This window comes from Myotis nattereri (genome assembly GCF_964212035.1).
Source record: "Myotis nattereri genome assembly, chromosome: 15".
Lineage (NCBI taxonomy): Eukaryota > Metazoa > Chordata > Mammalia > Chiroptera > Vespertilionidae > Myotis > Myotis nattereri.
Window position 1 is genome coordinate 13,261,966 of NC_138090.1, and position 27,754 is coordinate 13,289,719.

Consider the following 27,754-nt stretch of genomic DNA (forward strand, 5'->3'; position numbering starts at 1 on the left):
CACTGTCTTGCGTGATTCCTGTCTAATGAGAAGCCCAAAGGGGTCCACATGGGTGGCCTCAGGTGGTACAGGCCTGAGGTACAGGCAGGCTGTGTGGCCACTTCCTCTTTAGCAGATGGGAGGTGATCTTGGCAGATGATGGGGTACCAAGTGCATCTGTTCCAAGTTTTAACTCCCTGGAAGTGTGTGTGTGTGAGTGGATGGACATCTGTCATTCTCCAGGATCCACTTTAGGGAGTGGGTTCCCATGGCCACGGGGGTGGGCCACCGAGCCTAGAGTAGAAGGGGCTGATGGGGAAGCTCTGTCCTCAGGATCTCTGCTCAGAAAGGGTTAGGATCAGTACCTCAAGCTCTGCCAACTACAGGGGAACAGAGGGAAGCTGGCCAGTCTGTTTGACGGGAGACAGAACAAAGCAGGAGAGACACCTGGATAGCACAGCTGCTTATTGGCACCACGGGAAGCAGGAGGCAAAGGGAGTTGTGTTAGGAAGTTTACACATTAGTGGAAGGACATCTTGCTTCTGGCTGTCCATTTCTGGGCAGACTGCTTTGGCAAGGTGAAAGCTTCAGCCAATGATTTTAGGGGTTTTTAACGAATTTCAACTTTGCAGTTTTCAGTGAGAGGTAACACAAAGGAGAAGATGTGTGTAGCCTTTGGCTGGCTTGTGCTATCCCTGCAGTCAGATCTCCAGGAAAATATATCATCTGGGGCCTCAAGACTATACCAGGCAGTCAGTATTCCATCTCCATCCCACCCATGGGCTATCCCCCACAGGGACCAGAGTACCCCCCTACTAGAATTCTTTCACTGAGCACATAGCTTTTAATAATTGTTAGGTATTTATAATAGAAAACCTCTGCAGAACAGTGAGATGTTTATCTTCAGCAGAGCTTTTCATTGTATACACTCGTGTTTAAAAGTTTAAATGTGGATTTGTTTTAGAGGAAGTGCAAGAAAAGTGACATGCTCATGGGAGTTGCAGCTGAAAAGGGATTCTCCATTGATAATCCTATGTGACTTCATTAAAACTCTGCCCAGCTGGTGTGGCATTGACCCATGAACCTGGAGGTCATAGTTCGATTCCTGGTCAAGAGCACATGCCTGGGTTGCAGGCTCCATCACCAGTAGGGGGTGTGCAGGAAGCAGCCAATCAGTGATTCTCATAATTTGTTTCTATCCTCCCTTCTCTGAAATCAAAAATATTTTTAAAAAATAAATACATAGCCGAGACCGGTTTGGCTCAGTGGATAGAGCGTCGGCCTGCGGACTGAAGGGTCCCAGGTTCGATTCCGGTCAAGGGCATGTACCTGGTTTGCAGGCACATCCCCAGTGGGAGATGTGCAGGAGGCAGCTGATTGATGTTTCTCTCTCATCGATGTTTCAAACTCTCTATCCCTTGCTCTTCCTCTCTGTAAAAAATCAATAAAATATATTTAAAAAAATAAATAAATACATACATACATACATACATACATACATAGCCCTACCCGGAATGGCTCAGTGGATAGAGGATCGGCCTGCGGACTGAAGGGTCCCAGGTTCAATTCCAGTCAAGGGCATGTACCTTGGTTGCGGGCACATCCCCAGTAGGGGGTGTGCAAGAGGCAGCTGACTGATGTTTCTAACTCTCTATCCCTCTCCCTCTCTGTAAAGAATAAACAAAATATATTTTAAAATAAATACATACATACATAAAGCCTTCAGCAAAAAACAGTTCTCATTATTACTCCACACCTGAGAACTTACGGGGAAGTTCCCTGGCCTGTCTACAGCACTCTTCCCCACTGTTAAACTGTGGTAGGTACTGGAGTGAAGAAATAGTTACGTCTAAGTGGTGTTGCCCGTCCACTGCTGCCCAGCTCTTGTCTTTTAAAACCATCTGAGGGAGCCTTGTGGCAGCGCTGGGAGGTGCAGCCTGGCCGTCAGCCTGTGCTCCTGGAGCAGGCGGGGCTGATTCCTCATTAGGACCTTTTAGCATTTCCTGAGCGCCCACGGAGTGTCATGCTGTCTGGAACAGGAGCCGCTTGAACAAGCTAAGGCCTCCCCCTCTCACTGAGTCACTCACTGCTTGTTGGAGCGGAGTCCCCTGCGTTTACTTGGTCTGTTTGTTTTGTCTCTGTCACCCTGAGTGCCAGCAGTTAATGAGGGTTTGTGGCTAGCTCAGCACCCCTGGGCTGATCTACATGCTGATCCCGGTTTCCTTCTCCGTAGCCCCCTGCGTTCCCTGCCAGCACTCACTGGACCATAATGACTGAGGCCTCCAGAGTCCCCACCTAGGGAACCGCTCCAGCCCTTTGGCAGTCATTCCCTCTTTTAGTTCTCATCCTTGTTATTCTAAACAGGAAAAGCCTAATGAGGTGGCGTTTTTGTGGTTATGCTTTGGAGTCCTAGGGTTGCCATGGTAGACTTGGCAAATGTGAGTGTTCACTGAGTGCCAGGCACTGTTGTGAGCACATCTCTTAATATTGAATCCATACAAGCAGCACTTTGAGATAAGTTAATAGCTCCAGCTGGAACTGGAACTGGAAGCCCAGAAAGGTTAAGTCACAATGTCAAACAGCTGGTAAGAGATGGAGTCAGGGCTTGAATTCAGGCAGTCTGCCTTTAGACCTTGCATTCTTGACCACTCGGCCGTTGTGAGTTCTCACCCTACAAGCAGTTTGTGGGTTCTATGTGGTCTTCGAGAGAGTTCGATCTTAACCAGCTCTTGACTCCTTTCAAGTTGAAAGGCAGCGGAGCAGGACCTCCTCTTGCCTCTGTTGGCAGGAATTCCTAGCTCCCTCTCCAGCTGAGTCCTCCCGTCCTCCGGTCAGCTCTCACCTCTCCCACCATGAGCCTGTTGCTTGAGGGGAGAGATGGCTGCCCCCAAGTTGTTAATATTCAGTTTCTACTTTCCACTTTGCCCTAGTCCTTGGTGGACCTCAACAAAGGCAGATGAGAAGGTGCTCGCACTGTCTCTGAGCCCCAAATTGAGGAGGGGTAGCTGGAGGTGGGAAAGAAAAACCAAGATTTCTGCCCAATTTCGCTCACCTACTCATGGTTATTTCACCTGTGCCTAGCTGAGCTGTGGGCAGGGCAGAAAATGTTCTTTATCCATAAGCAATGGAAGGGGAAAAATTAATCCCCTCCTGTGAACCTTCCAAAATCTAGGTCCTTGGTCTTTTATAAGCCAGCGTGCTTCTCAGGGCTGGCTTTCTGATCCCTCCCTTAGCTTTCCTCTCTCCTAGTGGCCCCCCCTCCCCAAATCCAGGTCAGGGAGCATGCATACCCAGAGGAGGACCCCACCCCCGTGTGCCTGGCCGCCTTTAGCATTCACTCCATCCCTCCCTGAAGCCTCTGGTTTCAGGTTTTAGTCCAAGCTGCCCCCTGAGCACTCACACGTGGACTTTCTCGCCTGACCCAGCCTGAGCCTGATGAAAGCCGCGGAACCTCTGCCACAGAGAAGAGCGTCACAGCCTCCAGGTTAGAAGTTGGGAGACATTCCACACCCCTGCTGAACAGATGCCCTTCCCTCCCGCCCCCGTGTTCACCTCTCCAGCTGGGCTTTTCAGGGTACTAACCAGGGTGAGCCGGGGAGGGAATCCCCGGGCGGACAGCACCCCCTGGTGCTCGCTGCAGGGACTGCGGTCTGGGGTAGAAGTAGGGGGCTAGAAACCGCTAGAGGTCCGGACGCCTGCGCGACCCTGCAGGCCTCACCACTCCCGCCCGCCCGGCCTGCCGGATTAGCTCCTGCGCGACGGGGTGGACGGGCAGTGGGGACTCTGCCTTCCTTCCGCACCCACGTAACCGGGCGACCACTCCAGGCCCGCGGAGGCGAGGGCGGGGAGGAGCCGGGCTGGGGGCGGCCTGGCAGGAAGCAGCGCGTACCTTCCGCTGCAAGAGGAGCAGGTGGCTGCAGTGCGGCCCGGGGCCCCAGGCTTCCTGTGCGCGCCTGCCAGCTGCAGTTTCCCCTCGGAGCTCCTTGGGCCGCCCCCGCCGCCTGGCCCGGCCCCATGGCTCAGACCCCCGACGGCATATCCTGTGAGCTGCGAGGTAAGCGCCGGCCCGTCTTTGCCTACTTGTCTGGGAGGAAGCAGTGCGGGCCCCAAAACCAGGCCGACCCGGAGCTCGGGGGATGCCGGGCAAGCGCTTCTCTCTGCTCCTTCGGAGGGCTTGCTACCCCAAGATCCACTCCACTCCTTCCTTGCTGGCTCATAGATGAGCCCAGGCCCCTAGGCTGGTATAGACCATGGGCATGTATTGACCTCCACGGGAGGACTAGAGTCATCCAGCAGGTTGCCCTCCCGCAGGCGAGATCACCAGGTTCCTGTGGCCCAAGGAGGCAGACCTGCTGCTGAAAACCTGGCTACCAGAGCGGGAGGGTGCTGAGCAAGGCCACGTCCTGGTATGGCAGGGGTCAGCCTAGGAGGGTGCCGTGGCCCAAGCAGAAAGACCTTTTGCCTTGAACAGGGTGCCAGGCACTCTCTCCCCACAGGCGCTGCTGCGATGGAGAGCCTACCTGCTGCACACCTGCCTCCCATTAAGGGTGAGTCCCTCCCAGGCCAGCCACCACCCACCCTGCCCTCCAGCAGCTTCCTTGACAAGACGGCTGCAGCGCTGTTCGTCTTGTCCTGTGGGCTCTGCCCTTCCAACAGCACTGGGCTCAGGCAGCAGGCTGGACTGGAGTGTAGGCCCATCAGGCTCTGAGCTCCAGGCTGCACGAAGGACTGGGCTCCCCGGAGGGTGGGGCTCCGGCCTTGGTCCCGGCTGACCCAGGCCCTCCACAGGTGGACTGCACATTCAGCTACCTGGAGGTCCAGGCCATGGCACTGCAGGAGACACCCCCTCAGGTGAAAACCTTAGTACCCGCCTGCCAGGGTCTGCCTTCCCCTGCCCCTGCCCTTCCCCTGCCCCTTCCCTTCCCCTCCCCCACACATGGAGCCCAGCCAGCCCAGCCCACCACCTGCTCTCCCCAGGTCACTTTTGAGCTGGAGTCCCTGCCTGAGCTGGTCCTGGAGTTCCCTGGTGTGGCTGCCCTGGAACAGTTGGCCCAGCACATCGCTGCGGCCATCAAGAAGGTCTTCCCTCACTCCACCCTGGGGTGAGGCCCAGCACCTGCAAGGGACTGGCAGGGAAGGGGGTTGGCAGTGGGCAGGTTCACACCCCAGAGGCTGGAAGCACCTTTTCCCTTCTCCTTTCTCCCCCTCCTCAGGAAGCTGTTCCGGAAGCCCACGCCCCCCTCCATGCTGGTTCGTCTGGAGAGAAGCAGCCCCTCAGAGGCTACCGCACCCAGTAGCCCCTGTGGTAAGGGCCACGGGGGGGCTTCCAGCCCACCCCTTCCTGCAGCCCCAGCCCCCCAGGTTTGGAGGTCTCCCAAACTGAACAGAGCCACTTGAGGGACAGCCACCTCCCAGCTTGGGTCTGATCTTCACCATCTTTTGTCTCTCTCCTCCCCCCACCTGACCCTGTCATACCCCTGGCACCTCCCCAGGTGGCTTCTTGGAGACGTACGAGGCTCTGTGTGACTACAATGGCTTCCCTTTCCGAGAGGAGATTCAGTGGGTGAGGGTAGGGCCCTCTCTGGGGGGCTCTGGAGACATCTCCTCCCCATGTGCATTGAGTCCCTCCCTGCTCCTGGTGGCCCCAAGCCAGCTGGAGACACTTTCTTCCTCCAGGACGTGGACACCATCTACCATCGTCAGGGCTGCCGCCATTTCAGCCTCGGAGACTTCAGCCACCTGGGCAGTCGGTGTGTGGCCTGCCAGGACTGGGAAGGGAGGAGGATGCCATGACCCACTTTCCTGAGCCTCTCCATGGAGCGGGATGCTGGGCTTGCGATCTGGCTGGAGGACCCTGAGCCCTGCCCCTGCCCCTTCTCCCACCCAGGGACCTGGCACTGAGTGTGGCTGCCCTGTCCCACAACCTGTGGTTCCGGTGTCTCTCCTGTGTGGACGTGAAGCTGGTGCGAGGGTAGGAGCAAGGAGGGGGCGAGGGTGTGGGGACCAGGGTGCAGCCACTGAGCCTCCCCTCCGGTTCCCAGAGCCTTGAGGTCTTGGAACAGATTCTGCACATGATGAGTCAGTCGGCCCACCTGGAGGAGCTGGTGCTGGAGACCTGTGGCCTGAGGGGGTAAGGGAGACAGGAAGGGCTTGAGGAGGGGAGTCTGGGCAGTTGGGATTGGGAGGAGTTGGGAACCCAGAGTCAGAGTGTCAAGCCTGGGGTCTGGTCCCCAGAGACTTTGTCCGGCGACTGGCCCAGGCGCTGGCAGGCCACTCGAGCTCCGGGCTTCGGGAACTCAGCCTGGCGGGGAACCTGCTGGATGACCGAGGTATGGCTGAGCCTGGGGAAGGGCCCGGGGTGCGAGCTGGAGAAGGGGGGACCCACAAGGTGTGCCCCTACCCCCAGGCGTGGTTGCACTCAGCAGATACCTGGAGCATCGTCCTGGAGCCCTGAGGAGACTCAGCCTAGCACAGACGGGGTTGACACCTCGAGGTAAGTGGAGCCAAGGATAGGGTAGGGCTGGTGGAGCAAGTGTGGGTGGGCCTGAGCCACCCCCTCCTCCACCCCCAGGAATGAAAGCTCTAGGCCGGGCACTGGCTTCCAATGCCGCCTTTGACTTGGCCCTGACCCACCTGGATCTTTCGGGAAACCCCGGGGCACTGGGGGCCTCGGAGGACAACGGGGTGAGTGGCTGTCTTTTAGGGGCAGTGATTGGGGGCGCTGCGGGTAGTGGGGTGTCAGAACGCTCTGGGCGAGGCGATCCCTGGCTCCTTTCCTCTCTGCCATCCCATCCTGCCACCAGGGCCTCTACAGTTTCCTGAGCCGCCCTAACGTCCTGACGGTCCTGAATCTCGCCGGCACCGACACCGCCCTGGACATTGTGAGGAGGTGGTCAGGGGGCGGGGGGGGGGGGAGGGATGATCAATAGGGCTGGTCGCCGGCTGTGAGGCCCGTGGGTAGACTGGAGGGCAAGGCTGGCGGGAGGGTTCAGTCCTCTGGCCCGTGCAGCCCACACCCTCCTCCCGCAGCTCTTCGCCGCGCTGTCCCGCGGCTGCTGCGCCAGCCTCACCCACCTCGACGCTTCCAGGAACGTCTTCTCCCGCACGTAAGGAGGGCGGGCGTGGTCAGGGGTGCGGGGGGGGGGGGGGTGCGGGGTCAGACTGCTGGGAGCCGCCTCCTGCGCCCGGAAGCCCACTCCTCCCGCTCTCCCACCAGGAAGTCCCGGGCCGCGCCCGCCTCGCTGCAGCTCTTCCTCAGCCGCGCGGGGGCGCTGCGGCACCTGGCCCTTGCGGGCTGCAAGCTGCCCCCGGACGCGCTCAGGTGAGTGTCGCTGCCCGTGGCCACGCCCCCTACCTGTGCGGCCATCAGCCAAGCCAGGCTTCCAGCACTTCACCCCACTCCGCTCCTACCGGACCCATAACCTTCCCAGCACCCTGGCCCTCCCTTCTTGGTATTTGTTCGCGACCTGGGGGGCCCTGTCCCAGCTCCCGCCACCCCCTGTGACATCCCCTCCCAGGGCCCTTTTGGAAGGTCTCGCGCTCAACACGCACATGGGCGACCTGCATCTGGACCTCAGCGCTTGTGAGGTGAGCGCGGAGCCCCAGCGCCAGGAGTGGGGCTGCGGGGGCGCGGGGCCCTTGGCCGCCCGAGCCTCCCCACCTGCGGCCTGTTTGCCTGAGACGCTCCGCTTCCACCCTCAGCTGCGCTCGGCGGGCGCCCAGGTGATCCAGGACTTAGTGTGCGATGCTGGCGCAGTGAGCTCCCTGGATCTGTCGGATAATGGTGAGGCCGCCCGGAAACCCGTCCTCCCACTATCCCCCCAATGCCCTCTCCACCCGCATTCCCGCAACATCGCCCATGCGTGACCCCAACCGCCCCCAGGCTTCGGCTCAGACATGGTGACTCTGGTGCTGGCCATCGGGAGGAGTCGGTCCCTGCGACACGTGGCCCTTGGAAGGAACTTCAACGTCCGGTGCAAGTGAGCCCCCATCCCACTCTTGGGCCTCCCAGACAGCACCCCCCCCCCGAGCCCCCACCCCCCACCCCAACTGTGGCCCATGCCCACAGGGAGACCCTGGACGACGTCCTGCACCGGATTGTCCAGCTCATGCAGGATGACGACTGTGTGAGTTCACGGGACCAAGTGGGATTCTCAATCAATGGGCCCCTGTGGGCCCCCCCCCCAATCCTGCTCCCTCAGACCTTGTGACCTGCCCTCCTTGCTGACCCCTGAGTGACAAATGGCTTTCTCTTAACCCCAGCCTCTGCAGTCTCTGTCTGTGGCCGAGTCGAGGCTGAAGCTGGGCGCCAGCGTTCTGCTTCGGGCCCTGGCCACCAACCCTAACCTGACAGCCCTGGATATCAGCGGCAACGCCATGGGAGACACGGGTGCCAAGATGCTGGCCAAGGCGCTCCGAGTTAACACCCGGCTCCGGTGGGCGGGGTCAGAGGGGTGGGGCCAATGGGGAGGAGGGCGTGGCTTGGAGGAGTTTGCTGGGCTAAGGGGTGGGGCTGAATGGAAGGGGATGAACCGGGTCCTTTGATTGGGTGTGGCCTGAAGGAGCTCCGCCCCCGGCTGAAGCCCCGTCCCTCCCGGCCCAGGTCTGTGGTCTGGGACCGGAATCACACATCTGCTCTGGGCCTGCTGGACGTGGCTCAGGCTCTGGAGCAGAACCGAAGTCTGAAGGCCATGCCTCTGCCACTGACCGACGTGGCCCAGGCGCAGCGAAGCCGCCCGGAAATGACAGCACGTGCAGTGCATCAGGTGTGGGGGGTCCCTTCGCTGCTGCTCCGCTCTCCGCGATGGCCCTCCTCCCCACCGCTTACCAACATCCCTTGTCCCTAGATCCAAGCCTGTCTCTTGAGGAACAACCACACGGACCAGGCCTCTCCTGCCAGCACCTCATGCCAGCAGCCACTAGGTCGGGTCTCTAATCCCTCTGAGCAGGTCAGTGTCCCCTCCCTAAACCTTGAGTTCAAACAGAAGATAGAGAGATGGGAGAGCTGTGGCACCTGGGAGCCTCCATGGGTCTGAAGGGCTGGCTTTCTGGGGGCCAGGTGTCTAAAGTCCATTGTTCCAGACAGTTCCCTCTCCTTGGTCTGGAGAGGAACCACTCATTCCTGAAATAGTTCCCCCAAATAATACCACTGGCAGCCTTTTTATTTTTTATTTTTTCTTTCTTTTTTTTTTTTTAAATATATATTTTATTGATTTTTTACAGAGAGGAAGGGAGAGGGATAGAGAGTTAGAAACATCGATGAGAGAGAAACATCGATCAGCTGCCTCCTGCACATCTCCTACTGGGGATGTGCCCGCAACCCAGGTACATGCCCTTGACCGGAATCGAACCTGGGACCTTTCAGTCCGCAGGCCGACGCTCTATCCACTGAGCCAAACCGGTTTCGGCTTTCTTTCTTGATTAAGGTATTCCACGTGTCCTTATCCCCCCATGCCCCCCCGCCCCCCACAGCCTTTATAAAGCATTTAATTAGGCTCTCCTGTTAAAGATGGGAGGTGTTTAAAAATCTCCCCTCAATTCCTCCCGCCCATTGTAGCCCCACATGTGACTTCCCATTTACAGGTCTTCCTTCCCCTCTTCACTGACCTGTTGTGGCCAACCCAGTGACCTTTCTTCTGGCTTCATCTCCCTCCGCTACCTTCCCTTTGTGAGAAATGTTCCCACCTCTCCATTCCCAAATCCCACTTCTCTCCCAAGCTCCAGAGCCCAGGCACCTCGACCCAGACATCCTGCAGGGGCTTCCCACGCTGTATATTTTCAAGTGATCGCATTATCTCCTACAAACTCTTCTCTCTACCCTGGGCCCAGTCTCCCTGGTGCCCACCCCCATGAAGTACTGTGGACAGAGGTTTGAACCGGGTCTCTCCTGCCCACGTTGGAGCCTGCACAGACCTCTTCACCCCATGCCAGCTCTCCCTTGCCCCCGTCCCTAGTTCTTCCTCTATGGTGCCTCACTCCCCTTTCTTCCCACCTCTCAGTCTATTCTCCAGGTGGGTGGTGAACAAACGGAGCTTCTAAAACACAGACATGACTAACCGCTCCTTTCTTTCTATTCTGTACACTTAGGAAGTGTATACAAGGTCCCTGCAATGAACCAAAGGAGGCACTGCTCTCCCTCCTTGAACAGATAGGCTGGGCCTGGTGGTATTGGCTTCAGGACCTCACACCCTGTTGGAGACCCTGGGAAGGAGGCAGTCAGGGCTTGGGGGACTGGAAGGGACCAGACTGAGACTGATTCTTTTTTTTTTTTTTTAAATACATTTTTATTGATTTCACGGAGGAAGGGAGAGGGAAAGAGAGATGGAAACATCAATGATGAGAGAGAATCATTGACTCGCTGCCTCTTGCATGCCCCCTATTGGGGATTGAGCCTGCAACCCAGGCTTGTGCCCTTGACCAGAATCGAACCTGGGACCTTTCAGTCCACAGGCTGACGCTCTAGCCACTGAGCCAAACCAGCTAGGGCTGAGACCAATTCTTGATGCTCCTCAGGAAGTGAATGAACTTTGCCAGTCGGTGCAGGAGCTGGTGGAGCTGCTGGGCTGTGGTGCTGGGCCTCAGGGTGAAGCCGCTGTGCACCAGGCTGAGGATGCCATCCAAAATGCCAACTTCTCTCTCAGTGTGAGCACACCCTCCCATTATGAGGACCCTTCTCCTCTTCGCTAGGCGTCACCTTGCAACTCCTGTTCCTTCTTGATCTCCAGATTCTCCCCATTCTATATGAGGCAGGAAGCTCCCCAAGCCATCAGTGGCAGCTGAGGCAAAAGCTGGAGGGCCTCCTGGGGCAGGTGGGCGAGGTCTGCCGCCACGACATTCAGGTGAGATGGCATCCTTGCCCGAGCCCCACCTCCATGTGTAGGCTTGACCCCACCCCATAGGCTTGACTGGGTTAATATTCCCTGAGTTAATATTCTGTGGGGGTCAGAGCCTCAAGCCATCCAGTCTAGGTCCTAGTCACACCCTCACCATGCTCTGACCTTTGCCCAGGACTTCACTCAGGCCACACTGGACACAACAAGGAGCCTCTGCCCACAGATGCTGCAGGGACCCAGGTGGAGGGAGCAGCTAGAGGGGGTCCTGGTGGGCTCAAGGGGCCTCCCAGAGCTGCTCCCAGAGCACCTGCTGCAAGATGCCTTCACTAGACTCAGGTAAGCTGGATGGGGCTGGGCTGGGCTGGGCAGAGACAGCACACTGATCCTTACCCTTTCTTGCCCTCAGGGACATGCGGCTGTCAGTCACAGGGTCCTTAGCAGAGAGCATTGTGGCTCAAGCTCTGGCGGGTCTGAGTGCAGCACAGGATCGGCTGGTGAGGGGAAACTGCGCTTACACACACACACACACACACACACACACTACCTGGTAGGGACTTTCTCATGTCTTCTGGGGTCATAAACCCCAGGGATATTTTAGGGTTCCCTAGGTACTGATGGGACTATGGCTGGGGCCCTACCTACCCATCTCTGGGGTGCCTGGTATTGCAGGTGGCGAGTCTGGCTCAGCAGACAACAGTGGCAATGCCCTCTGCCACACTGGCCCTGGAAGAAGGCCAGCCCACCCCCTTTGGGCCTGGGAAATTGGAAGGCCTTTTCTTCCCTGAGGAGAAGGAAAGGGAGGATGAAGAGGAGCGGAAGGTAGGTGCTGCCAGAACTCTGGGCCTGGAACCCAGATCTTCCCATCTTGTTCTGGAGTGTGGAAGGTGGGGAGGCTCTCTTGCCCCAGGCCTAGTTTGTGCCCTCCCCAACAGAACGACAGTCCTCCACGGAAATGGCCTGAGTCCAGCCCCTGTCTTCACCTGGTTCCCTCCGCTCACAGTAAGTCAGGGCTTGGGGAAAGGGGAGTTACTCAGTTGGGCTGAAGCTCCATTAGACCTGAACACCTGGACACAGTCATTCAGCCCTGTTGTCCTGGAAACTCACCGTTGCCTGGACCAGGCCAGGACCCCCGTGCACCCTGCAACGTTGGGGTTTGCTGTGGTCAGTCAGCATGGAGCAGGACCTGGGCAGAACAGGGCCTAGACACTGTCTCCACTCGCGCCCCCCCCTCCCCCGTTTCCCTACCCCCAGTACGCGCATGACGCGCCGCTCGCTCGGGGCCGCGCTCAGCACCATGGACAGCGGCAGGGAGGGGCTGGCAGGGGGGAGGGGAGCGGGCGGCGTTGCCGGGCCCCTCCCCGCGCCCTGGGCGGGTCCCCTGCCGCCTTAGCGCCGCCACTGCCACCTCCCCGAGCTCCTCCGTGCTCTGTGCTCTTCTGGTGCTCTCCCCTCAGGTGCTGCTGAGGAATCGGAGCCCGAGCTGGCGGCTCCTGGAGAGGATGCGGAGCCGCAGGCAGGCCCATCTGCACGCGGCTCTCCGAGCCCTGCCGCTCCCGGGGCCATCGCCGGCCCGCTGCCTCGCATGGACCTGCCACCCTCCGGGCAGCCTCTGCGCCATCCGACCAGGGCCCGGCCACGGCCCAGGCGCCAGCACCACCACCGCCCGCCGCCTGGGGGCCCTCAGGTGAGTGTCCTCCCCCTCCAGAGGTGGTGGATTGGGGGTCGCGGGTGGCCTGCTTGCTTCTCAGACGATGGTGGGCAAGGAGGTGGGTTGTGGAGGCCCAGAATCACCTGGTCATGTGGCTACATCCTGGATTCTTCCTGGCCACCCCCCACCCCAGGCCATACCCATGCGGGGTCATGGGCGTTTGGGCTTTGTTAAGGGTGTACCTGGGTGTAGAACCAACCCTGCCTCAGGTTGGCCTGCTGTATGGGTGGATGTGCAAGAAAGGGTGGCTCTCTTATCCAACATCCCTCAGGGTTACTGAGAGGTACTGGGCTCCCTGACTACAGGGACAATCCTGTCTCCTGCACATCTGGATGGTGTGTGTGGGGGGAGGTTTGTGTGTGGACCGGGTACTGGCTGGGTAGTGGGCACAGGGCACTGGAGCTGGCTTGAGGCCCCCCAGAGGGTCTGACGCAGCAGGCCTGAGCTGCTGAGCAGCAGCAGGCCGGGTGGGGTGGGGGTGGGGGATGCTGCAGGAAGCTGTTTGGAGTAGAGGGGGTGGCAGGTGAGAACGTGTGACCCAGGGGATGCGTGGGCTCCAGCCTGCTAGTGACTGGGTGGTTCAGAAAGTGTAGGACACTCCTTGGGACAAGAATAGGTGTGGGAGGGTGTGTGTCCAGGGCCAGCTGTGGGTGAGGTATGTGAAATCAGTATATTTGCCCACCAGCTGGACAGGGAGAGAGCTTGCATGTCAGCAGCCCCCTAGAGTCATCCCAGCTCCTGGAATTGCCCAGAGCAGACGTTGGACACGGGAGATGGAAAGAACTCACAGTTGCACTCAGCCTGACACCTGACTGTGTGATGTCCCCCAGGTGCCCCCAGCGTTGCCGCAGGAAGGAAATGGGCTCAGCGCCCGAGTGGATGAGGGTGTGGAAGAATTCTTCTCCAAAAGGCTGATCCAGCAGGATCGCCTGTGAGTGAGGGGCAGTTGCAGGGGTGGGAGCGGGTGGGCTGCTGCATGGGCCTTCCTGCTTACTGTTTGTTGGCTGTTCCCACAGCTGGGCCCCTGAGGAGGACCCAGCCACCGAGGGGGGTACCACCCCTGTCCCCCGTACGCTGCGAAAGAAGCTGGGCACCCTCTTTGCCTTCAAGAAGCCTCGTTCCACACGGGGGCCACGGCCTGATCTAGAGACCAGCCCTGGGGCAGCGGCCCGCACTCGAAAAACCACACTTGGGGACCTACTGCGGCCACCGGCCCGCCCTGGCCGTGGGGAGGAGCCTGGTGGGGCTGAAGGGGGCACCGGCAGCCCTGACCCTGCTCGCAGGAGCCGGCCTCGCTACACTCGGGAAAGCAAGGCCTACTCAATGATACTGCTGCCTGCTGAGGAGGAGGAGGCAGCACTGGGTGCCAGACCTGACAAGGTGAGGCCTGGGGACGGGGGCGAGGGCTCTGCTGGAACTGAGGGCACTGGGCTCTCTCCCCACTCTGGCATCTCTGACCCCAGAGGCGGCCTCTGGAGCGAGGAGACACAGAACTGACCCCATCCTTTGAACAGAGGGTACAAGTGATGCTGCAGAGGATTGGCGTGAGCAGAGGCAGCGGGAGTGCCGAAGGGAAGAGGAAACAGGTGAGTTTGGGGAGGACACAGTGTGAAGTGAGGGGGCCGGTGCCATGTGGCTGTTGTGGGTGACGTGTGTGACCAGGAGGAGATTCATGACACAGGTCTGTTCCACCCCCTCCTTCTCAAAATAGTGAACCATTCTTCCCTCTTGGCTTTGGCCCTGGCCACTGCTATCTCCTCCTTGGAGGTGTGACAGTCCTTTCGCTGCAGATCTAACAGCAATCTGACCTTGTTACCTACATTTGTAACAGCAAGTCATCTAGGGGCTTCCTCTTAAGCCTCTGCCCTGACTCCTAACTCTGCCTCAAAGGCCTGTGGGGTCTCAGCCCTGGTCACTGCTTTTCTCACTGCTCTCCTCCCCTGGTTGCACCTCCCGAACCAGCTCATCACCACCCACGGGTTGGTTATACAGGCTCCTCTCCATCCATCCCTGCATTTTTTTTGCGAGGCTTCCCTGACTCTTTCCCATCGCTATCTGGCTAATGCCACTCTGATCAGTCCCTAATAAGAACTACATTATAGAAAGTGAATCAGAGAATTAAGAAATCACATTGTGTGTGTCTGTGTTCCACCATCCCCGACTTTGAACTTTAAGAAGGCCAGGACTGAGTTTGCATGTTGCCCACGTTTATTTTTTTAAATATATTTTATTGGTATTTTTACAGAGAGGAAGGGAGAGGGATAGTTAGAAACATTGATGAGAGAGAAACATCCATCAGCTTTCTCCTGCACACTCCCTACTGGGGATGTGCCCACAACCAAGGTACATGCCCTTGACTGGAATCGAACCTGGGACCCTGGAGTCCACAGGCCGATGCTCTATTCACTGAGCCAAACTGGTTAGGGCATGTTGCCCACATTTAGTGGTAGTTATAAGAACAAGGCTAGGGTAAGGGTGGTGCACAGCTGAGCTTGACTTCCCTATTTCCTACAGAGCAAAGATGGAGAGATCAAGAAAGCTGGCTCAGATGGTGAGATCCTGGGCTAGGGCAGTACATTTTGGGGGAGGAGGATGTTCTGGGAGAGGGGTGGGGAAGCCCTTCTCCTCACCCCCAAGGCCTGGTGCCTGAGCCCCCCGACCTACTTTGCAGGGGACATTATGGACAGTTCCTCGGAGGCCCCTCCCATCTCTATCAAGTCCCGCACCCACTCCGTGTCTGCTGGTGAGTGAGGGCCACTGTGTGGTGGGGGAATATGCAGGTCAAGCTCACTTCCAATGCCTGGCCTAGGTCTTGGCTAAAACTCTTCTCCTTACAGACCCCTCATGCAGACCTGGGCCAGGGGGCCAGGGGCCCGAGTCCACCACCTGGAAGACACTGGGGCAGCAGCTGAATGCAGAGCTTAGGAGCCGTGGTTGGGGCCCACACGATGGTCCAGGACCCCCTTCCCCTTGTCTCAGCCCACGAAAAGCCAGTCCCTCCCCAGACAGCCTGGGCCTCCCAGAGGATCCTTGCTTGGGGCCCAGAAATGAAGGTAAATGGGCATGCTAGCCCCCACCCCAATACTGGACTGGGGGCCGGAGGAGTCCCGGCTGGGAATTTAGCTCCTCTGGGGACCCTGAAGGTAGGGGACAAGGGCTGGAGTGGTGGCAGCTGCCGGGACCATACCCTGATACCCTGGCCTCCCCCAGATGGCCAGCTGAGGCCGAGGCCTCTCTCGGCAGGGCGACGAGCAGTGTCTGTGCATGAGGACCAGCTCCAGGCCCCTGTTGGTGAGGGGACACGTCCATGTGTGCTTGAGTGCAGGAGGGTGGGCTCGGGTCTCCCTTCATGGCTCTGGTGAGGGGGCCACTGGTGGTGTGAGGGGTGAGAAACCAGGGAGCAAGGGTCTGACAGCCCTTCCAATGAGCCCAGGTTCCAACTCCAAAAGAGCAACCTCTGCTGGGGTAGGAGGACACAGGGGAAGGGGAGGCTCTGAAGCAACGTGTGCGTGCATGTGTGTGCACTGGCACACACTGGGGGCGGAGGGGTGGGGGCAAGCACTTAACCTGCCACAGCCTTTCTGTGTCCCTCAGAACGGCCTTTAAGGCTGCAGCGGTCCCCTGTCCTCAAGCGAAGGCCAAAGCTTGAGGCACCCCCGTCACCAAGCCTAGGTAAGAAGGGGCTGGGCTGGTTGTTAGGGTGGCAGGACCGCTCAGTCCAATTCTGACCTTCCTCTCTCCCCACCTCCTTTTGCAGGATCTGGCCTTGAAGCCGAGCCTCTGCTCCCACAGTATACAGAGCCCTCCAGCCCTGAGCGGAGTCCACCCTCCCCAACCACAGACCAAAGAGGCGGCCCCAACCCCTGATCCTCTCCTTTCCTGCCGCATGAGATTATTTTATTAAAAAACTCAAAGCAGAGTGTGGAGCACTGTTTGTCCACCCAGAGGCATAGACCTATATGCACACATTCTCCTACGTGGTCACATGACCCCTCACACCTGGGTTTGCTCAGATTCCGGCTGTGGCTCCGTCAGAAAATGCAAGGCCCAGGCCAGGAGCTGGGGAGGGAGCCTGGGAAGAGAACCAAGGCTGTAGGTGAGGGTTTGGGGAACCTTTTTTCTACCAAGGCCATTTGGATATTTACAACATCATTCTCAGGCCTTACAAAATTATAAACCTAAAAACTAGCCTGCTATAATTGGCCAGACATTTACTTAATTCACCCCTAAGGCCTTGGCAGAGCCAGACCAAATGATTTTGAGGCCCTTATACGGCCCCTGGGCCAGACATTTCCCACAGAGCAGGACAGCCCCAGGCACTCACCTGGCAGCTTGGACCTGGGCACGGAGGGACGTGCAGGGTGGAGCGTACTTATATTGGAAGGCGGAACCATCACGATGCTTCTTTGGTGGGTCCTGAAGAGGATGTGGTGTCTGGAGAGGGGCCAAGAAGGACCCCTAACCCCATCCAAGGCTACCCCAGCTCTCCTCCCAGCTCTATCCAAGGTTCACCCCATTCTACCCTCCAGTTGTAGGGGGACTATGCTCACCCAGACAGGACTGGACTCCAGGACTCCCTCGGTGGTTCTTATCCTTGGAGAATGCTGCCAGTTCTTGGGGGGCAACCCTAGTTCCTTGAACTCCAGTCTATGTTTCTGGGGCTGGGGCCTGGTCACATCAGCCTGATGTGAATTGGGGATGTGACCAAGAGGTGACAGACTTGGGGTACAACTCAGGAGTGGGGAGTTGGTTATATGGCTGGTATGTGGGGAGCTAGGGGGCAGGGGGTGGGGGGTTGAGCAGATGGCTGGCTGGGACTGGGAGCTGCCCTTCTGCCCTGTGTCTGGAGCAGCCAAGGACAGGGCAGGCAGAAGGCTGACACTGGCACTGCTTTCCTGTGATGACATGTGGCTGCATAAGGCAGGGTTTCCTGGGGAAGAAGGGACTCACTGTGAGCATAGCCCTCTCAGCTCAGACCAGCTGAGTGACCTATGACCTTAGGCAGGTCTCCAGGGGCCATGTTCGTCCCTTTCATAGCTTCCTGCATAGCCCGGGCAGTGTTTTGGCTTTAGCACCACCTTACCTGAGGAACTGAGTGAGGAAAGGGAGGAGGACAGGGTCAGCGACAGGTCCTGAAGAGCGGGGTCTGGTGGGGGCAGCTCAGGGCCTAGGGGAAAGGCTTATCAGCACTGTGGGGACCAGACCCCCAGATATTCCCCTCTGGGCCTCTCCAGTCCTTACCCTGTGTCCTCTGATCTGCGCCCAGAGAGTTCAGGACTTGCTGGTCATCTTCAGAGATGTGTAGCCATAGGCTGGGGACAGTGTACACAGCTTCTCCCTGTGGAAGTGAACTGTCAGCCTGGCCCTTGCCAAACTCCTCACCCTGACATTTCCCAAGGGAGGCCCTAGACTGACCATGGCCAAGTGGCTGGAGGTGGCCCAGCGGGTGAGCGGGGGTGCTGTGCAAGGGCCTGACAGCATCAGACAGCTCTCAGCCAGGCGCACTAGTGCCCCCTGATGCGCCTCTTCTTCCTGCACCTCATCCAGAAGTTGGGTCAGTGAAAGGCCTAGAGTCAGGGGGGCAGGGTTGGGCTGAAGTTTGAAGATAAGGGTAGGGTGGGTGGGGAAGAGGCTTACTAAAGGAGCAGGAGGCGATAGCTGGAAAGTCACTCTACAGAGAGTTAGGATCAACCCCCACTTACCTGCATTTGAGGAGGCCGACTCTGAAAGGTGCTCCCTACAGAAAGAGGGGACAGGCCTGAGGAACGACCCTGAGGCCTGTCAACATGTTTGCCACCATCTGACCAAGACACACCTGGCCCAAACCCAATTCTAGACTCACTCGAGGCAGTCTTTGAGCTTCTTCTGCACATCTGGGTCCTGGTTGCTACGAAAAAGATGGTGATAGGCAGTCAATGTTACTAAGGACCCACGCCCTCTCACCCAAAAGGCCTAGGCCAGACATGGGGGAACATTTGGCCCGCGGGCCATATAAGACCAACAAAATCATTTGATCTGGCCCTATCAAGGCACTAGGGGTGAGTTAATTAAATGTCAGATCAAAAAAAAAAAAAAGAGGAAAAAAAAATGTCCGATCAAATATAGCAGGCTAATTTTTAAGTTGATAATTTTGTATGGACTTCAAATGATATTATAAATATCCAAATGGCCCTTGGCAGAAAAAAGGTTCTCCACCCCTGGCCTATGCCCACGCCAGCCAGGCCTGGATAGGGAGAACAGCTGGAGGGTGGAGGCATCACTTACCAACCAATCACCCAATCCCGGGGCTGCTCCGTGGGCATTAGGCTGAAGCGGTGCACCTGCAGGTAGAACTCCGCGGGCTAGAGGGGTGAAATCAGGGATGGGTCTCAGGGGCTGTCACGGACTCAGGCCAAGTAACCCGCCCAAGCCAGCCTCACCACTCACCGCGCTGCCCTCTGCCACTTGGACTCGGACCTCGCAGTCTTGCAGCAGCAGCAGCCGGCCTTCAGCCCCTCGGAAACCAAACTCCTTCTCTTCCCTGCGGAGAGCTCGACCCTCACAGCCCAGCCGGCGGAAACTGAGTCCCGCCCGCCTGGGGCCCGCCCACCTCGAGCCCAGCTGGGTTCAAATCCTCTACGGTCCTGTGGCGCCTTTCTCACCAGTCCGCGGCGTCCAGAGTTTCCCGCGTCACCAGGCACCGGACGCTGTGGGTCCCGTCGGACACAAGCAGCGCGGCCCCGACATCAGACGTGTCAGGGGCGCAGGACGGGCCTGGGGCATCGGCTTCTGCCTCCTGAAGCACCTGACGACAGCAACGGGCGTCAATTCCACCGCCCTGGGGACCCACCCCAGGCTCCGGGCCCTAAGGGGTTGGGGGGCTCACCTGAAGCAGCTGCCCGGCCCGTGGGCTTGAGAGTCTCTCTAAGCCCAGGACCAGCTCTCGAATCCACGGCCGCAGGACCACGCTCCTCAACCTTGCCATCCCCGCAGCTGAATTTAACGCAGCACCGCTCACCCAGGTTTCCCGCGGGCGCCCGGTCCCGCCTTTCAACGGAAGAGGAAATGCATGACCGCTGGGCGGGACCTGAGATCGAGGCCCCGCCCATGTGCGTGCCCGCGCGTGCGCACGAGCGCATACTGTTAGGGAATTTGCGCGCAGATTCCTGTCGGCTCGACTAGGTCCTTCCCTGCTTGTTACCTCTCTGAGCAACAAAGCCGGAGACTCTTCTGGGCCGTCCGCCAAAACTCCCTTGGCACCGGGCAGGAAGGGGTCCAGGGCTGTTTCAGATGGAGAGGGAGGAACCTGGGGCCTGACGCTGCGGCCTAGGGTAGTCCGAGGGAATTGGCTCGAAGCCACTTCAACGCCGTGTGACCCCAAAGGACTCCGTAAATATTATAACTCAGTTTCTCATCTACAAAATTAGTCTTGTAAGGCCAGGAGAAATATGACACACAACCCTCAATAGGAATCACGCTCCGCTCGGATTGGCCGAGCACCGCCCCCGCCGCTCCCCGGGCTCCGGAACGCGGGACGAACAGTAGCGTCATGACGTAAGAGCACACGAAGACGTCTCTATCCCCATCACCGTTGCCTAGGAAACGTGGACTCCGCGTTCCACGCTCCGTAGCTGGCCCCTTGACGTCACGGTCTGGATGGGAGGGCGGGGCGAGTGCTACCGCCAGGGGCGGGGCGGCGCGGGCCGGCCGGGCGGCCGGGCTGTGCACCTGCGGGGCCGCCTGGCGCCGGGTCCCGGGCCCGCCCGGCCCCGCCATGGCCAGGCCACAGAGAACCCCGGCGCGCAGTCCGGACAGCATCCTGGAGGTGAAGAGCAAAGTAAGGGCCCCTCCAGTCCTAGCTCCGGCTTCCGCTCTAGGTGCTTCCAATTCCCTCATTCTCCCCTCCCTGGCTCCTTGGTCCCACCACCTTTTTCTCTCCACTATCCTTCACATCCCAGTCTCTGGCTTTTCTCGCTTTCCCGCGCCCATCCTTCTTCCTTTCCCGGCCGGCCTCTGGAGTCCCTCTGTGGCCTGGGTTACCTGGAGGGCGGGGAGAAGACCTTGGACAGCGTCCCTTGTACTGGAGCTGAGGTCTGGGCACAAAGCTGCAGCTGTTGCCGCAGCCCGCTTTCTCACCCCTGCCACCCCTCGACCTGTGGTGAGAAAGGACGCAGGCTCCCTCCTGACCCCTCCTCTCCCCCGACTCCCTGCCTCTAGTTTGACGCCGAGTTCCGACGCTTCGCGCTGCCCCGCGCTTCTGTGAGCGGCTTCCAGGAGTTCTCGAGGCTCCTGCGTGCGGTGCATCAGATCCCGGGGCTGGACGTGCTGCTTGGCTACACAGATGCTCACGGCGACCTATTGCCTCTCACCAACGACGACAGCCTGCACCGGGCCCTGACCAGTGGGCCCCAGCCGCTGCGCCTGCTAGTGCAGAAGCGGGGTGAGGAGAATGGGGTACAGTGGGCAGCCTCTGTGGGGCAGGGTGACAGGGCAGGTCTACAGGGATTAAGTTCATGCCCAGGGTGTTCAGGCTTCACCCTCAGCAACCCCTGCCCTTGGGCTGACCTCCAGGTGGTAGGAAATAGAGTGTCCCCTGCCCCCTGTCGGGGCCTGATGGGAAAGGGAGAACAGGGTCTCTGATCTCAGTGTCTCCCTCTCCAGAAGCTGACTCCAGCGTCCTAGCCTTTGCCTCCAACTCTCTGCAGCGGCGTAAGAAGGGGCTCCTACTTCGGCCAGTGGCACCTCTGCGCACCCGGCCACCCCTCCTAATCAGCCTCCCCCAAGATTTCCGCCAGGTTTCTTCAGTCATAGATGTGGACCTACTGCCCGAGACCCACCGGCGTGTGCGGCTGCACAAGCACGGCTCTGACCGCCCACTAGGTTTCTACATCCGAGATGGCATGAGCGTTCGTGTAGCTCCCCAGGGCCTGGAACGTGTCCCAGGCATCTTCATCTCTCGCCTGGTACGAGGGGGCCTGGCTGAGAGCACAGGGCTGCTGGCAGTCAGTGATGAGATCCTCGAAGTCAATGGCATTGAGGTGGCTGGGAAGACCCTGGACCAAGTGACAGATATGATGGTCGCCAACAGCCACAACCTCATCGTCACTGTCAAGCCAGCCAATCAGCGCAATAATGTGGTGCGTGGGGCATCTGGGCGTCTGACAGGGCCTCCCTCTGTTGGGCCTGGGCCTACTGAGCCGGAAAGCGATGATGACAGTAGTGATCTGGTCGTTGAGAACCGCCAGCCTCCCTGTTCCAATGGGCTGTCTCAGGGCTCTCCATGCTGGGACCTGCACCCAGGCCACCTACGTCCAAGTGCCCGCAGCTCTCTGCCATCCCTGGACAATCAGGAGCAAGCCAGCTCTGGCTGGGGGAGTAGCATGCGAGGAGATGGTAGTGGCTTCAGCCTCTGACACACGAGGAAGCAGTTCTTGCCACTCCAGGGGACTCCTCAGTGGGGTTTTAGCTTGTTCATAGGGCCCTCTCAGTATGGGGAACATTAAAGGTTTTCTACAAATGCAGTGACGGTCCTTCTGTGTCCCAGCCCCAGCCTCCTCCCTGATCCCACAGCCTTGCCTTCTGCCCTGGACATGAGGCCGGAGTGGTAAGGGCAGCAGAGAGACCTTCCTGCAGTTGAGCAGCAGGAGGGCCACCACGGTTACAATTTACAGGGTAAGAAAAGCTCTTAAGGAAACCAACCCCACTGTGTACAAAAAAATTTAATTTTGACAAAGGGGTAAAGAGGCTGGGCTAGGATGGCCCTTCTGTAGCCACCAGTGGCTAGGAAAAGTGCTCTGGGGATACCCCCTAGTCCCCCCACACTACTCCTGTCTTTAGACTTGATGATGGGGCCTGACCCTGTCCTTTGCAACCACGCAATGATCCTCAGCTAGGACCCGTCACTACCCCTGTAAAAGGGCTCAAGCATCCATCTTCACGAAGACCTTGGGGCGGGAAAAGATCTTGATGGCCTCCTCTACCTGTACCAGCTTCCGGTCCAGCTCAGCACGGTGGCCCTGGGCCCTCAGTGAGTCTGCCCCGGCAGGCAGCAGCACCAGCTCACGCAGCAGCTGGCTCTGGCCTACAGGGGGCCCAGAAACAGTATTAGGCAGGAATGCAAGGTCCTCAGTGCGTTCCTCATCCAGTCCACGTACTCACTCTGGAGCAGATTGCTCAGTGTCTCCAGACGCTGGTTCTCAGGCATACGCGTGTGACCAGGGGGCATGGCAGGGTCCGGCTGGCTAAGTTGGCGGGCCTCAGCCTCCCGACGCCACAAATCCCTACGCTCCAACAAGCTGTGGATGCACAGATTCAGGTTGATAATCCCAGGGCAGATGTTGGCTCCCACCTGCCACAGGCATCCCTCACCCTGGGTGTTGGGCAGTGGGACCTACTAATGGGGCACGTGGCCCTTCTGTGTGGCGTTGTAGTGCTCCTGGGCTTGCCGTTGCTGTTCCAGCACCTGTGCCAGGACCTGCAGCGAGCGGGAATGCCGCCTGGGGGCCCTCTTGGCCGTGCGGGCATTGTGGCTAATGAAGTCCACACCTACGCCTGGCTCCTGCAGGACATGGCAAACGTGATGGGAAAACAGCACTGAGTTGTTCCCCTGGAACCCCCAGGATCCCTGTCCCATCTTCTATCCCACACACACTCTCACCTTGGCATTGGGATCTGGTGGGGTTAGCTGGGGACTGGGGACACGGGGTGGTGGGAGCCCCGGACCGCAGCGAGAGTGAGCCCGCAGGAAGTGCACAGTCTCTGTCCCAGAGGCAGGGCCAGGCTCCTGGAGGGCAGGGCATAGAAAAGGGATCAGTCAGGCTGTGGTCAAGGTCTCAAAACCGAGCCTCTATCCCCGGCCCTCTGGGCCTCCTCCCTCTTAAAGAAGCACTTCTCATCAGCCTTTAAACATGTGTGTCTCTCACATCCTTAACAACAAACCACCCCTCCTACCTCAGTTCTGGCTCCAGCTACCATTCTTTTCTCTCCTTCCTAGCCAAGCTTCCTGGATATGTCCTCACCAAGGTCATTGGCAGCTGGCTTCCAAGCCCGCAAATGCAGGGTCATTTCCCTGGTCTCATCGTCCTCAGCCTGATCCTCAATAACTCCTTAGGTCTCACTCCTGAGATCCAGACCTGATTCTCCATCTGCTGCTTCCTGGACACACTCCCACCCCCTGGGAGTTTCACAAATGCTCCAGCTTCAACACATCCCCAGATAACCTTATTGTCTTTTCTCTCAATCCTGATCTTCCCCTTGATAGAGAAATGGTGCCACCATCTACTCAAGACAGAATCCCACCACCCTACCCCTGTCCCTGACCTTCCCACTGCCCGTAGAAATAAAGGTTGAAAAGTGGATTATGGGGCTCTTCATATGGGCCCAGCTGATTTCTTAGCCTACCCTCATGCTCTTATCCCCTCGCAGTAAAGTGTACACAGCATCCCCATGCCCACACTCCCTCTAATCTCAGGACTTCTACCTGTGAGGGTTCACCTATAAAGAATGTTCTCTTCCATTCTCCCCTTGCCTAATTCCTACTTGCCCCTCAGGAACACCCAGCCATCACCACTTCTGAGAATCCGCTGCAACAGAACCAGCTATTTCTTAGTCTCCTGTTACCTTAGTCCTGGGATTTTCCTCCCTCCCCATAACTCAGATCAGGGTATAAGTGACTCCTGGCAAATAAGATGGACAATGCTTCTGGCTCCCTGAGGCAGTTACCTGCAGCTGGGCCTTGACTCGGGACTCAACTTTCTCATACTTGGGCGAGCGCCAAAGAGCCTTCAGGGGCCTGGGCTGGCCCTGCTCCCGGCTGCGCTCCTGCTCACGGAAGCGCCTCTGGATCTCCTTGATCCGCCTCAGATTCTCCTTCTCATGGTCTTTAGGGTCCTTCCCTGGGAAAAAGATGGTACCGGGCTCTGCCCTGCATGTAGCCCATGAAATCCAACATACCAGTTCACACACAGGTCTGACCGCTCTAAGTTAGACCCTATGCAGGTACTCCATCCCCCTCACCATCTGATTTCCTTCCTGACATGGTAATTTATCTTCTATCCCTGATTATTTTCTACATTTTTGGTGTGAAGTACACCGTTAATCATCTTATATATAACATTCGTCTTACTTGTCTATTGTCTCCCACTTTGACTCAATAATGGCCCATGCTTGTCTTCAACCTGTTTCATAGCACCTACTGGGCCTGGCACACAGTAGGCACTAAGCAACAACCATTTAACTGATATGTGAATTCCTGCAGCTGAACTACCTCATTCAGCCCTCTTCGGTGAGAAGGAAAAGGTAGTGCATTTCTCCCTCCTTTTACCGTCGGGGAAATGGACACTCGGAGCGGCAAAGCCTGAACCCAGGTCAGGGCAGGAGAAGCACCGGTTCTTGACCTCAGGTTTTGCTCTCAGATTTGCCTCGCTGCCCGTTCTGCCCAGAACTTACTCTTGGGACAGGCCCGTGGGCCTAGGGAAATACCCGCGAGCTGCAGCAGCATGCCCCCCACGCCGCATCGGCCACGCTCCAGGATCGCTCTGCCCTCAGGACGGATGCGGGGGCCGCGGGGCGGGGTGGCGTCCAGGTCCGGGTCCGGGGTCAACAGGTCCAACTTCAGCGCGTTTCCCTCAAGGCGCCCTTGGGCTGAGGGGTCCGACAGAGCGGAGTGCGGGGTTCAGTGGTGGAGCCGGACCCGGGCCTAGCTCGGGCCTTCCTGGGCCGCGACACCCCCCAACTCACCGGAGGCGGGCCGCCGGTAGTAGTCAGGACAGAGCGTAGGGTCTGGGGGGATGGGCCCCGAAATGCGGGACGGGCCCTCGCACATGCCGCCGTCGTAGCCCTGTAACGGTGCACCGAGGCCTGCCAGGCTGCGTCCCTGGGGTCCCGACCTCCGTCCTCAGCCCCGGGCCATTCCCTGGACGGGACCCCGGCCCGGCCTGCACTAGCCGCCTGCGCTCCTCGCCCACTTCCCTCATTCGTTCGCGCCCCTCCCCCTCGACACCCAGGCAGGGGCTCACCAGAGCAGTTTTTTGCAGCCCGCCGCTGAAACTCGACGGGTTTGCTGTTGCTAAGCAACAATAGTTTCCGCCTCTGGGGTCAGGGGCCAATGCCCCTGGCGCAAAGTCTTCTGGGGTTTGTAGTTCCAGTTCAGGGTAGAGCTGATCGATCGCCAGTCCCTTTTCCCACCCCGGCTCTCGCCTCCGAGCCAGTCTTCCGGGTACAGCAGTGAAAAGGGCCCGTCTTCGCCTTCACTCCCAACTCCCAGCAGATGTGCTGACTCCGCGCAGCTATGGCCGCAGCAGGGACCGAGAGGCGACCAGGAGCCCAAGAGGGGTCGGCGGAAGGGCCTGCACAGCTCTCGGAGGCACCCCATGGCCACGTTCAGAGCTCTGAGGTGAACATCGGGGCTGTCTAGCCTTTACTGTTGGCCTCGGCGCTCTCTAGGAGGCCAAACTCTGTACGTTGACCCCCTAACTGGCAGGACAGACTTCACAGACAGACAGGGGCAGGGGCTGGCGCCCTTCATCCGCATTTGGTGTCTAATGACTGATCCCTGTATCCTTTGGCTATGGTGACCAGGTACCTCTGTGTCACCTCTAGTGTCCAGTAATGGGAAACCAGGGCCTGGTGTCAGCCCATGAGGCCTGTGGGACCCAGGGTGAAGACAGGCGTCCAACAGGACCAGTCTCAGAGCCGGAGCTCCAGGAGGAACGACTCAAGCTGGAGGAAGAGCGGCTCAAGCCAGAGGTGGAGGCACTGGAGGAGAGAGGCCCCAGGCCTATGGCCTCTGTTGTGAGGTCCAGTCATGGTCCCAAGAGGAAGCTAGTCAAGTGAGGGGGCTTTCAGAGGGAAGGAACAATAGGGTTGGTGGGGTGGGGGGTATCACACCCCAGTAGGATTCCAAATTCCTGCACTCCTGCAGGGTGCATCCTTCTCCCCTGCCACCACCATCACTCCTCACCCCTTCTGTCCCTAAGAGAGGGAGTCTCAAGGCCTTGTTCAGGACTGAACTCACATGAGCTCTTAGCCCTTATCCAGTTCGGGGCCTCATTGACCAGGAAAGGGACAAGAATCTGGGCCTGAGGTGGTAGGCATGCAGGGCTATTCCCTCCTGAAGCCTCCTGTCCCCCAGCCTTCCAGGGCCTAGTCACCAAGCCCATCCTAGGGCTGAAGCTGAGCTGCCCCAGGGACTGCCGCTGCAGAGAGAGGACCTGGAAGGTAGCCAGAGCGAGCCTTCGCCATCTACCAAACAGCACAAAAAAGCCAAGAAACGCAAGAGTCTGGGCGCCCCAGTACTCCCAGCTGTGGCCAGCACAGCGTCTGCACCCTCAGAGACCTTGGGGCTAGAGCGTGAGTGGCAGTCCCTGGCCCTTCTCTCCGTCCGCGCCCCCCCCCCCCACCTCCCTGCCTGCTGGCCTCCTGACATGGCACAGTATGGTGCTCCAGCCCCTGCTCTGCCCCGGGTCCTTGCAGGAAAGGCCCAACGCTTACGGCCCCTGTACCAGTACATCAACTATTGCAACCCTGAGCTGAACGAGGCAGGGGAAGCGGAGAGGGAGGCTGAGGCCGAGGTGGAACCTGAGTCGGACCCAACCCTGGTCCCCAAGGAGGCATGTGTGGAACAACTGCCAGCCTCGCTGCCAGTGGCAGGTGAGCTGGGCTCAGGCCGCACTTTGCCCTGCCCCAGTATGTTCGTGTCTCCCACCCATGCTCTGGTTCCCCTTGGCGAGGAGGCTGGAGAGGAGCCTGGGGGTTTGCCCAGCTTGGGGGTCAGTGGCCTCCTCAAGACCGAGCTGGATAAGTCAACTCAGGTGGACATCAGCAAGATGCTAAGTGTCTGCGCTGCCCCACTTGTACCCCCACTGTCTCCTCAGTACAAGTGACTGTCCCATCCCAGGGGTTGCTCCTCTGTTCCCAAGCCAGGACCAGAGCACAGCCTGTGGGCTTCAGCCCTCAGGTGAAAGGGGGAATTCTGCCCTGCCCCAACTTGGGACCTTGAACTTGCTGAAAATAAATGTTTTTCCTTTTTCTCAGACTTTGACTTCCCAAATAAGACACTTGAAGTGGGAGAGCCTGGGAAGGGTGGAGGATTCCCTAGGGCAGGGTTTGAAGCCTGACTGGTCATCTGGATCGCCCAGGAGTTTGACAAAAGTATGGATTTGTGGGCACTACCTCAGGTCTAACTGAATCAATCTGCAGGGGTGGGGCCTGCTTCTGTGCATTTAAAGCAGCGGTTCTCAACCTGTGGGTCGCGAAC

At 58.7% G+C, this 27,754-nt stretch overlaps 5 protein-coding genes across 7 annotated transcripts; 3 read left to right on the forward strand and 2 right to left on the reverse strand.

Annotated features, from left to right (window-relative positions):
* Positions 1-3,993: 3,993 nt before the first annotated feature.
* Positions 3,994-16,438, forward strand: CARMIL2 (capping protein regulator and myosin 1 linker 2; the record flags this gene model as incomplete). The annotated part of the gene is given in 41 exon segments (XM_081108353.1): positions 3,994-4,033; positions 4,291-4,398; positions 4,401-4,431; positions 4,433-4,526; positions 4,768-4,830; positions 4,957-5,081; positions 5,193-5,284; positions 5,472-5,542; positions 5,656-5,729; positions 5,867-5,942; positions 6,021-6,109; positions 6,214-6,308; positions 6,386-6,472; positions 6,551-6,663; positions 6,783-6,905; positions 6,909-6,958; positions 6,960-7,085; positions 7,196-7,300; positions 7,497-7,566; positions 7,681-7,762; positions 7,862-7,958; positions 8,048-8,105; positions 8,242-8,414; positions 8,582-8,744; positions 8,826-8,927; positions 10,492-10,620; positions 10,704-10,817; positions 10,987-11,147; positions 11,218-11,305; positions 11,481-11,630; positions 11,744-11,810; positions 12,266-12,495; positions 13,350-13,450; positions 13,536-13,899; positions 13,983-14,105; positions 15,034-15,070; positions 15,191-15,262; positions 15,357-15,572; positions 15,730-15,810; positions 16,114-16,191; positions 16,277-16,438. Coding segments are annotated over 41 exon segments (4,428 nt in total). The 3' UTR covers positions 16,387-16,438.
* Positions 16,398-19,877, reverse strand: ACD (ACD shelterin complex subunit and telomerase recruitment factor; the record flags this gene model as incomplete). 2 transcript variants are annotated; one of them, XM_081108591.1, is made up of 13 exons in its annotated part: positions 16,398-16,591; positions 16,844-16,935; positions 17,070-17,449; positions 17,603-17,686; positions 17,761-17,857; positions 17,935-18,086; positions 18,222-18,256; positions 18,362-18,406; positions 18,784-18,860; positions 18,946-19,039; positions 19,161-19,303; positions 19,385-19,545; positions 19,700-19,877. In XM_081108591.1, the coding sequence occupies 12 exons, from the start codon at positions 19,481-19,483 to the stop codon at positions 16,513-16,515; spliced, it is 1,377 nt and encodes a 458-aa protein (XP_080964717.1). In that variant the 3' UTR covers positions 16,398-16,512. The 2 variants fall into 2 exon arrangements, with proteins under 2 accessions (XP_080964717.1, XP_080964716.1); XM_081108590.1 differs by lacking the exon at positions 19,700-19,877 and having other exon boundaries at positions 17,935-18,256; positions 19,385-19,483.
* A 298-nt stretch (positions 19,878-20,175) lies between these two features.
* PARD6A (par-6 family cell polarity regulator alpha) lies at positions 20,176-22,018 on the forward strand. Its single transcript, XM_081107519.1, has 3 exons — positions 20,176-20,335; positions 20,716-20,938; positions 21,160-22,018. Exons 1-3 carry the CDS (start codon positions 20,273-20,275, stop codon positions 21,909-21,911), a joined length of 1,038 nt encoding a protein of 345 aa, XP_080963645.1. The 5' UTR covers positions 20,176-20,272; the 3' UTR covers positions 21,912-22,018.
* A 181-nt stretch (positions 22,019-22,199) lies between these two features.
* On the reverse strand, positions 22,200-26,105 carry ENKD1 (enkurin domain containing 1). 2 transcript variants are annotated; one of them, XM_081107520.1, is made up of 8 exons: positions 25,515-26,105; positions 25,237-25,336; positions 24,946-25,140; positions 24,220-24,392; positions 23,156-23,281; positions 22,893-23,056; positions 22,657-22,793; positions 22,200-22,579 (listed from the first exon to the last, which is right to left on the reverse strand). In XM_081107520.1, the coding sequence occupies exons 2-8, from the start codon at positions 25,319-25,321 to the stop codon at positions 22,419-22,421; spliced, it is 1,041 nt and encodes a 346-aa protein (XP_080963646.1). In that variant the 5' UTR covers positions 25,322-25,336; positions 25,515-26,105; the 3' UTR covers positions 22,200-22,418. The 2 variants fall into 2 exon arrangements, with proteins under 2 accessions (XP_080963646.1, XP_080963647.1); XM_081107521.1 differs by lacking the exon at positions 25,515-26,105 and having other exon boundaries at positions 24,979-25,140; positions 25,237-25,497.
* LOC308530806 (uncharacterized protein C16orf86) lies at positions 25,787-27,406 on the forward strand (the record flags this gene model as incomplete). Its single annotated transcript, XM_081107522.1, has 4 exons — positions 25,787-25,891; positions 26,098-26,327; positions 26,630-26,847; positions 26,971-27,406. The coding sequence occupies 4 exons, from the start codon at positions 25,787-25,789 to the stop codon at positions 27,378-27,380; spliced, it is 963 nt and encodes a 320-aa protein (XP_080963648.1). The 3' UTR covers positions 27,381-27,406.
* Between the last annotated feature and the right edge of the window lie 348 nt (positions 27,407-27,754).

Coding starts and splice junctions, on each gene's coding strand:
- PARD6A (XM_081107519.1), top strand. CDS start 20,273: ATGGCCAGGCCACAGAGAACCCCGGCGCGCAGTCCGGACAGCATCCTG. Junction 20,336..20,715: donor TCCTGGAGGTGAAGAGCAAA/GTAAGGGCCCCT, acceptor CCCTGCCTCTAG/TTTGACGCCGAGTTCCGACG. Junction 20,939..21,159: donor CCTGCTAGTGCAGAAGCGGG/GTGAGGAGAATG, acceptor CTCCCTCTCCAG/AAGCTGACTCCAGCGTCCTA.
- ENKD1 (XM_081107520.1), bottom strand. CDS start 25,321: ATGTGCGAGGGCCCGTCCCGCATTTCGGGGCCCATCCCCCCAGACCCT. Junction 24,393..24,945: donor CCCACGGGCCTGTCCCAAGA/GTAAGTTCTGGG, acceptor TCTTTTTCCCAG/GGAAGGACCCTAAAGACCAT. Junction 23,282..24,219: donor GAGTCAAGGCCCAGCTGCAG/GTAACTGCCTCA, acceptor CCTGCCCTCCAG/GAGCCTGGCCCTGCCTCTGG.